At 38.1% G+C, this 10,532-nt stretch overlaps 1 protein-coding gene across 1 annotated transcript; it reads right to left on the bottom strand.

Annotated features, from left to right (window-relative positions):
• Positions 1–849: 849 nt before the first annotated feature.
• On the bottom strand, positions 850–10,485 carry LOC107104757 (ribonuclease inhibitor-like). The gene is made up of 4 exons (XM_015404844.1): positions 10,472–10,485; positions 10,037–10,210; positions 9,355–9,528; positions 850–940 (listed from the first exon to the last, which is right to left on the bottom strand). The coding sequence occupies exons 1-4, from the start codon at positions 10,483–10,485 to the stop codon at positions 850–852; spliced, it is 453 nt and encodes a 150-aa protein (XP_015260330.1).
• Positions 10,486–10,532: the final 47 nt, after the last annotated feature.

The following is a 10,532-nucleotide window of genomic DNA, read 5'->3' on the forward strand; positions in this document are numbered from 1 at the left end:
ATAATTGCACTTTCATCAACCAGTCAGAAAAAGTTGGGAGCAGCTTGGGTAATGTTTGATTTATCTAAAGGTCTTTATCTGTTACTGTGTAAATGGGTTCGACTGTCATATAACAACAGAATCTAATATATCTGCAGTGTGGGGACTATAAACCTGATAGGATTTAATTATTTATTTTTTTTGCTGGTTAGCACAATTTGCTTAGCTAAGTATTTTTTCATTGTTGAATGTTAGATATTTTGCAGTTATATTTTTTATACATACATTGTTTAGATTTACTTATATCCTTCTACCCCTTTTGTAGAATAGAAAATGTCTTTATCTCTTTCCCACAATGGGCAAATTTACAGCAGCAGAAAGATTATTGAAAATGGTCACACAAATGTGGACCATAAAAAAATGTTTAAGAGTAACATAATAGGGACGAGTTAAAATATGAACAATAAAATATTGTAAAGTGTTTTAACAATATAAAACTGGAGAATAAATAACCAATATGCAGCTATGGACATTTTACAGTAAGGGATATTTGAAAATAGCAGCAACATCAGAGATATGGAAAATGACAGCAGCAGGTTATTTAACTGACTAAGGTTTCTATCATTACATTTGATTTTATTTGTTCACGCTCCCGGTGGTTGGAACCTTTATTCCACTCTGGATTCACATAAGTGTAGTCTTTTTCTCATTACACAATAAAAAAAGAAGAAAAAAACAGCTTTGAAAAATTCGATATTCATTCTTTTCCTGTTTCTGTGTCAACTGTCACGGTTGCTAAACGACAGAGGGTATGGCAGAGAAAGCCGACGAAGGGTAGACCTGTTTAAATTCACAGCCAAAACAACGGATCTAGTCCAGGTAGACCGTGTCCTTGAAAGATGAAGCCCATGAGTTCAAACAGTGCCTTAGTGATTGAGGAGTTAGGGGTTGGGGCAGCTCCCTGAACACAGCCAATATAGGGGTTATGCGGAAGGTTATGTGACCATTTGAAAAAAAATTAAGCCTGCGCTAGTCGCTAATCGCAGTCAGCTTTCTCTGTTACTTTGGATGGAAAACAGCTAACATTTTATTATTAGTTTTTCAAAAGCAGCTAAATATCTGAGGCGTGAACTTTAGTGATGAGTTAATGAGGCATCTTTAAGCGTTTCGACACATTGTCAAACTATTGATACTGCGTTGATACGGTCTCAAAGAATACTGACACCTGCTGGACCTATAAAGACACTGCACGCAGCTTATTGGACAGACTAAACTGAACTGATTTAAACACCTAGTACAATTATGTAATTTAAGTTATTGTAGGTTACATTATATTATTTCATATCTATGTTTAAATTGTGAATATCTTTGATATTTTTAGATGCAGTTAACAAATAATGTAAACATAAAGTGAACATTTAGGGGGAAATGTAAATGAGGATGCTTGTGGAGTAGTATTTTAAATCGTATTTTTAAAATAATAAGTATAGTAAAAATAGTAAATAAGCTAAGGGTCAATTTAAAATGAACTTTACTTCAGATAAGTTGAGTGGTAACAGAGGAAAAGTATGAAACAATGAGAAGATTAAAATACAACGCGACAGCTGAAACGTTACTATTCATTTTGTGAGCTGCTCCAAAATCCTTGATAATTTTAATGATAAACCCCAAAAGATGAGACATTTTCTTAGCAGATGCATCATGTTGACAGATATGTTTTTTAAACACAGTTTAGTGAGTCAGTCAGTTAGAAACTACTCCTGTATCGGTCACATGACTTTCTTGAAACTACACACGCACCAATACAATGTTTTGAACTATGGGATTGACGCATGCAAAGACGCATCAGTGTTGCTGGAACCATCAATAGTGACAGCAGTGATTTCTGCTTTGTGCCACAATAACCAATATCAGAGGAATTCAACTCTGCAGTGAGTTTCCACCCCTTTTCCAAGGATAAGGCATTAACAAAAACATGGATACGGAATGTAAAATGTGAAAAATCTCCTCATCCAGAGGTCCACTTCTGTCTGCGGTGACAGTTTCTTCCCACAGATGTCCTCCAGGGTGGGTGACGGTGCTTCAAAGAGGGGCCTGAACCTGTACTTTTTGTCTTGAATAATTACTCTATGTCAGTGGCGAAAACAACATTTCAGAGAGAGGAAAAAATTTGGATGCAGTTGTACAGGAGGAAATGGTTGTTGAAGTGCCATGATTCTGATGTCAGAACAGAACCAGCATCTTTGGATAAAGCATAGAAATCATAGATGCTGAGCAGCAGGTGATAGAGGAGCTGAGGAAGAGGATGGGGGAAGCATCAATAAGGCAGTCATTTGAGCTGGAAAGATTTTCAATATCAGATCAGGACATCAGATTTTACAAAAGGTACATAAACTTATTGAGTTACAGTAAATGTTTTCATACTGTACAGTAGGGCTGGGCGATATGACCTCAAATAAATCTAATAAATGGGGCAGTTTTACCTCAATAACGATAAATGCTCCGGCTCCTCTATCAGACATAAAGGCATGTGCAGGAAATGCAACTGATCTATTTATAATTTATGTATTGAATAAATCACATTAAATGTTACTTGTCTTGTACCCATTCTGGTTTAAACATTCCACAATGTCTTATTGAAAATTAGAAAAATGTAACTCATCTTGCAAACATTTTTGTACAAAGGTAATGGAGCCTTTTGCAATTCTTGGAACTCAACAGTGTGGTTGTGCTGTAGGTAGTAGAGGTTAGATGTGATACAATTGGAAGTCCCAACAGTTTTCAGACGAACTTTCCATTTCGTGTTCTTTTGCTTAACATCTATGGAGCAATTTTTGTGCAACCAAACTGAGCATGCAGTGAAAACAATGTGCGTTGTTTAAACTTGTACATCCTCACTTAAAACCAGAGTGACAATGACAGCCAAAAGTGGTATCTGACATGCAAGTTTGAAAAATTGTATTCTTTGTATCAATGCTAGTTGGGAACCAGCATATGCCAGTTGGGAACTGGCTTATACCACTTGGGAGTTGGCAGTTGATAAACTGCTTATGCAAGATTTGTCAAAGATCCTACATGGACACTGAATATCCTAAATTGGTTTCATTGACAATATATTTTTGCAGTCATGAAAAAGATATGTTTATGTACGTAGTTATGAATGAGTCTATGTGTTGACAAAAAAACAGTTAAGTCATACCACCAAAGCTTTCATTGTGTTTGCTTTAACAATGTGACTAAATGTTCCGAAAACGGCAGCATACTGTCAGTATAACATTATGAACTATATCGCAAAAGATCTGCTAAGGATTAGCCAAGCCACTTTCTGTACACTTTGTCTTATTCAGCTCTGGTTGGAAACAACAGGTGATTAAAGCCCCTTGCGGTACATATATGTGTGTGTGGCAAGAGATCAATGAAAATATAATTTTCGTACATTCAGAGTTGAGATAATAATTGAAACAATCTTCAAATTAAAAGCTGTTGTTATTGTGGTTCAAATAAACACTTAAATGTGACAAAATGTTCCGAAAACTTCAGCATACTGTCAGTATCATGGTATTAAGTGGACTGTGAGTGATCTGCTCAGCATTAGTCTAGACACCGTCTGCACATTTCTTTTTCTACGTCTCTGGTTACAAACAACAGGTGATAATCAGCCCCTGCTGTGTGGTGTCAGATTAATGACAATATAATTTTAATACATTTGGAGTTGAAATAATGATTTAAAAAAATCTTCACATTAAAAGCCATTCTTGAAAAAGTTCAATCTAGGCAACTGCATGTGAGTTTTCTAGAAGACGTTTCGCCTCTTGCTCAAGAGGCTTCTTCAGGGAACCACACCCATGAAATTAACCTCCCAGCGGCTCTACCCTTACTCATACTTCAATGAGGTACTGTATGTGACCAAAACCACTCTGACGGGAGAGTTAATGACCCATAATGACCATTAACACCCCCCATGTAACCTCCTTGGCCAATCCTGTGGGAGTGATCAAAGATATCTTTTGTTCCTCCTAATTCTTTGTTAGACCTACAGTATATTAATATCAGTGCTCTCCAACACAGGTCAGAAATGAAGAAGCCTCTTGGATTAGAGGCAAAACGTCTTCTAAAAAACTAAAAAAAAAAACGTTTCAATGATTATTATTTTAGATAAGATTTATCCAGGCCATTACAGAAACACAGACAGACATGGAAACACCAATCTACCAGCAGATGAAAGCATCCAATAATATCCAGACACTTGTTTCAATATTTCTAGAAGGTTGATGTTTACCTTGTGTCACCAAGTGATTAGCAGTTTTCTGAATGATCCTATAGACAATTTCTGATCTATAGGATCATTGACTTATTCAAGCAGCTCAGAAATGGTCTGAACTGATCGACTGAACTGCTCAACAGTCACAAATTGGAAATATTTGGACTTAACTCAGCAGAAAGACACACAGGAACCATTAAAACCCCAGAACCCAAACCCAGGATACAGAGGTTCAGTGAATGTGGTGCTGATGGTGTGGAGATGGATCAGTGAGTTAGAGGAGACTCTGTAGAAGGACAGAATGCCAGCAGGACAGTCCACATACACTGCTATTCTGTTAGAGACAGAGGAGGAGGAGAGAGGTGTTGCTCTCTTATTATGGCATACCGAATAACCATCAACAACAGAGCAGCTCAGACTCCAGGAATGATCATTCCCTCCAAACCAACGGTCATCATTGCCTCCTTTCCTCTTGATTCTTCTGTAACTCACTGATATATAAACTCCTCCTCTCCATTCGACCTCCCAGTAACAGCGACCAGTGAGACCATCACTACACAGCAGCTGAGAAACCTCATCAAATCTGTCTGGATGATCAGGATATAACTGATAATCCTGCACTTGTGTCACCTTCCGGTTGTCTTCAGATAGTTTTAGTTTTCTGTTCACTGTGTTTATGTCGATTGTGAGCCAACAGGAATCTGATGGAGAGAACAAACACAATCCAGCTGGAGTTATTGATCATTTACACTTCATGGGGACATCTGTGAAGATGGCTTTTTGGTCGGCTGACGAACTGTTACATCTGTCAATGATATTCACCAATGGATATATATTGTACACACATGGGCATACACTGATGCTCAGATATGATTCACGCACCTCTCATCCTCCTCTGCCATTCTTAATTCTGCAAGATTTTGTTTTGCATCTGTGTTGCATATGTGCTGAGGTTTTTCGCAATCTCAAACTGTATCCTGCTAAGGATAAAATATGAAATATTACTTTTTTCCTCCCTCACCTATTGTTATCTCTTTCTTTTCTGTTTTACTGTAAAGGCACCTCATTTTATACTAGCATGGCCACAGATAACGTGTCTCCCCATGTATAATCTCTGTGTATTGTCTTTCTGTGTGTTTTTGTCTTCTTGGACGGGCTATACCAAGATTGAATTTCACTTCATGGAAGAATAAAGTATAATTGAATTGAATTAAATTGGACAGTTGGAAGACGATTGAATGTGAGCTCAATCTAAAACACACTTACACTTCCTCAGACCTGGTGTCAACCATCGGACTCCAGCAAGTTCCACCCTGAAAGAAGGAGAGGAGTCAGACCATCAGTCTCTGTCAGCATGCAGACATGGACATGTCTCTGAAACACATATTATCCTACACTGAGAGTGGAACAGCCAAACACGTCCACTTGGAAACATCCACAGATTTCAAAAATTTTCCTTGTGAGACATTCTTACTAAGGGGAATCTTCCAGAAAACTGCAGAGGCAGAGGAATTTCCTAATAAGGAGTCTAATAAATCCCATTTCCCCACCAGCTGAAATATTCCTGTGAACCAATGTTGAATTAAGGAATTATCCTTTTTAGAGTTTGAACCAACCCTTATTTCATTGATCAGTTATTCTTTCCATCATTATCACCACTAACCATGAAATATTCAAACATAAACCATGTTCTGCATATTGTTCACTTATTGCTTCAGATGCGTTATGAATAATAGGAATACATGGAAAAATGCAAATAATTCGTTTCTGTAGATAAGAAGATAAAAAGCTAACTCTGTAGAGAAAATGGCCATAAAAACAAAAATGCATAAGGTTTGACTACATTTTGTGTTCTGGTTTCATTTTTAACTTTACAAAGCATAGATCTATTTAAATAAAACAGACCTCTTCAGTGGTCTAGTTACACACTTTTGGTTCCAAAAACCGCCACAAAAAATATATTAATCAGAAAGGTAAACCGCTGATTTATTACTATTTATTAGTATCATATAATTAGGGTATTAAAACAACTATCCTCTCAGCTGCAGGACTATGTTTTCAAATAATGTTACAATCCCCTACGCTGATCAATTAAATGGAAGTCTTGCCTATAGCCAAGGTGGGGGTGGAGCAATCAGAATTGATCAGCTCTGAGATCTTAGCTGCTGCGCAGCATTTCACTGCACAGCTTCCGAGTTAGATTTTTAAAATGACCCAGACTCTATTACAGATAACCACAATAACCTGCTGATCCATGGATCAGCAGGCTAGCCTAACTTTAGCTGTAGCCACCCAACCAGAACACAGAAGTTGTAATATTAAATAAAGCTTTTAGGAAGATCATTTTCTTTGATGAATTTTATTAATGGAGGTCCTGAAATCATTCGAAGAATCATTCCAGCCCAGAATCTTTTCCTGGTTCAATATCTATTCTTCTTACATCATTCAGACTTGATCGGTTATGACCCTCTAAATGTTCTTCAATTATTTCTCTATTTCCATCTGTTCTGCTTCCATTCCAGAATAGCCTATTCCAGAAGCATTAAAGTCACAGCATATGTTACCAACCTTTAATCTGAAGGAACATATTCAGATCTAACTTTTTCCAAGGGGTCTAAATGTTACCTAAATTTCATTTCAGCTCATTTTTTCTCTATGTTCTACATGTTCTAGAACTGTTCCTCTACTGATTCCTATAAATGTTAGATGATCTATTCTAGTTGTTGAACATCCTCCTCCTACTCAAATATTTTTCACTTATACAAAAAAAAAAAACAATTGTTGTCAATACTAATAACATCAGGTTGATGATGTCATTGATGTTTCTACTTCCTCTATATCAGCAGTTAAACTTCTTGGATGGCCTCTGTAGAACCATTAGTGTTGGCATGGCCCATGAATGCTCCTTGTTTGGTTGTAGTCTGAGATTATTTATGACTTCCTCCAAATAATTAATCATTGAACTCAGATGATGCTCTGCTGTTTTTCCACTGATTGGAAGTTTTTCAATTTTAGATAAAACCTCCATTGGAGCATTTATGGTGACCAGTTTTTCCTAAACAGCCATCTTTGATCCACCATTCATCTGCCCCCATCCTTTAGAAATCTGATCTGCTGCTTCATCCCCATCTCTCTTATTTACAGCCTTTACAACCTTAGTGGAGAGGATCTTCCTCTGTCCTCCAAGTTCCTGGATTTCTTTTTCCATCTTCTCACATCCTCTCTCCTCCACACTGGGATCACCCCCCAGATCATCTCACACTGACCATATCCATCATCTCCTCAACTTTTCAACTTCAACTGCAGCAGATTTTTCACATCAACTCTCCAGTTTGGACATCAAAAGCAACAACAACCACAGATTTAAGTAGTGTAATTCTGACAAATAGCTTGCCAAAATTGTGTTCTTGGAAGTAATGTAGTTATATCATTGTTCTTTATTAGCCCACATTTTACCCTTATACAGATTTTTCTGTGTACCATTTAACAACTCTAAAAAACTAAAAATCTAAATAACAGAGTTCTTTTATGATTTCATAACATTTACAAACAGAAGATGAGCTGAGACTCATGGCCTCCTGCTGATTGGCCCTGTCTCACTGTGCTCAGCTGACTGGCGCAGCCTTATAAAGCCATAGGAAACAGATTCAGAAGCATTTTTTATTCCTTACCCATGGACTTCTTTATCTAAATGCCTTCATAACTGTGGTTTTTCAACTGTGTCGGAGAACTAAAATTACCAAATGTCTGTAATTTTGCTTTCCTCTGTTCTTTTAACTGACAAGATTTTAGCAATGAAAATTGATTAATCTCATTATGGTATGGGGTAAGCATCCCTTCTGTCCCCACCAAGATTTCCACTTCTGAGAAAATCTACTTGGTCTGGAATATCCTGTCTCAGGCTATAGTTGGGAGAGCCGAGAGCAGTGTATTTCTTGGATGTGTCCCAACTTTCCCACAGTTTTCGACTGATAACAGATTAGCAGACTATGCTAAACTGCAATTACCATGCAGGGGAGTGTACCTTGAGGTACGCTAATCCAGACATTTTGAATTGAGAAAGCTAGCTTGATGGGAAGGGAAACATCTTCAAACTTGGAAAACAAAGTCCAGTGCTTTGTTTTTGCTTACTTTTGTGGAATGACTATGACCTGGATGACTAAGAATCTCCACCAGCACATAGAGAACATCTTCCTCTAAATCCATCACCTCACCCTCACTATCTCTCCTTCTCAAACTGTCTCTAGTCTTGGAGCTCCTTCCAAAGGTCCACTTCTTCAATTAGTTCTATTTTCATCCATGATGACACCAACCTCTAATCCCCGGATTCTGCACTTTGTCTGATTAGCTCCATCTTTAATAATTCCGGTTCTAGATCTTTGACTATTTCAGTTCTCCTCAGTCTAAAAACTACCAATAGGTTTCTATCTTTTAGTCCCTCAGCCATGGTTTTCTCTCTGCTTTGGTTCTTCAGTCAGGTCCATGGTCTCATTCAGCTAATTTTTTCTCAAAATCTACAGACAACATTAAACCGGGCCGAGTTCCTAGAGTTCTCCAATCATTTATTCTCCTTCTAATATTCTCTCTCTGTTCCTTGTCAAAAAAAAAAAAAAAACAATCCTCTCTAATATTTCTACTTCCTGGACTAATCTCCTGATCTCTATAGGTGTGGGCTTAATCAGAACCTCTCCATTGTGGGCCATTTTTAATGCTCGCGCCTTCATTCATACCACTCAGCTTGTTCCAAACATCCATTGATTGCATTTGTGGATCATATTTGTGTCGGGATTGGATCATCAGGCAGCATAATCTTTACAAATAATTATCAAATGGCCAGTCCAACTCACTCCAATCCAAACGCTCCGAATGTTTATCTTCACTTCAGTTCCCACCTAGCACCAACGTATCCATCCTGGGTCTGCTAATTAAGACCCAATCCGTTTAAAACTCTATTAGGCTATAAAACAGTCATCCAAAGCTGATATTCAACTATTATTAGATGCATGTCTTCTCCAACACTGTTTCCTGTCAGATGGACTGAAGATCAGAGAAGACATTTCTCCTCATTATCGTCTTTCAGAAATTCTCTGCACCTGCAGCAGGTTCCTCCATACCTGAAGATTTCCAGTCTCCAGTGTGGATCCTCGATTCCAGCTGACAGCAGCTTCACTCCCCTGTCTCCTGGATGATTGTAGCTTAGGTCCAACGCTTTCAGATGAGAGGGGTTGGAGCTCAGAGCAGAGGCCAGAGAGGCACAGCCTTCATCTGAGATCATACAACCTGACAAGCTGCAGACACACAGTTCAACACTAGGAGAGCAGGATAACATTGAGGTAGAAACAAAGTTCTTAATGGAACTTTTTTAGTAGAAAAAGCCCAAGAAACTGAAGCTAAACTGGTTGATAAAAGTCTATCTTAATCAAAGTGGATTTTGTTATGTAGGTAATAAAAATGAAAAAATGCCCGATTTAAACACATGATACCCGAGGAGAGCTCCACTGGCATGGAGACTGCAAACTGAGAGCAACTATGCAGAAGATGTTGGCTTTAAGCTTTCTGTGAAATGGAATAAAAGTACCTAAGTTAAACTGCTGGTCCCAGTATATCAATGGTTCTGGTGTTTAGGGAGCTTCCATCTCATTGCTCAAATAAAGACTAAAACATTGTTTTGGATTCAGAGAGAATAAAGGTCAGATAGGAACAGCTGACTAATCCATTCTAAAAATGAAATTTCTATCATCTTTGATGGCAGCTAATGGACAGAAATCTAGTTCTAAAAGGGTGGAATACATTTACCTGAGACTTTCAAGTTTGCAGTTCAGACTCTCCAGTCCAGCAGATAGAAGCTTCACTCCATAATCCTGCAGGTTGTTGTTGCTCAGGTCCAGTTCTCTGAGACTGGAGAACTGGGAGCTAAGAACTGAGGACAGAGCTGCACAGCTTTTCTCTGAGAGGTTACAGTCATTCAGTCTGAGGAGACAGAGAGGAAAATTTATTATAAAACCATTAATCATCCATCCACCCATCCATCTGTGCGGATAACATCTGCACCTTTCTAACATCCCAATTTAAACTACTGTACTGATAACCATGTTCTTTTGGATTTCTGGGTTTTTACCGCAACTTTTGTAGCAGAGGATCAGAACATCATTTAATTATGTTTTGCAGTGGGGGTAGGGGTGGCCATGGAGTGCATCAGAACTGACAGGTCAATCAGACCTTCAACCTTACCTGACAAAATTCATGAACCCTTTCTGAAGAAAAAGAACAAAATTTCCTGCAGACTGCACTA

The sequence above is a fragment of the Cyprinodon variegatus genome, unplaced genomic scaffold (genome assembly GCF_000732505.1).
Source record: "Cyprinodon variegatus isolate N-32 unplaced genomic scaffold, C_variegatus-1.0 Scaffold1874, whole genome shotgun sequence".
In the NCBI taxonomy this organism is placed as follows: Eukaryota; Metazoa; Chordata; class Actinopteri; order Cyprinodontiformes; family Cyprinodontidae; genus Cyprinodon; species Cyprinodon variegatus.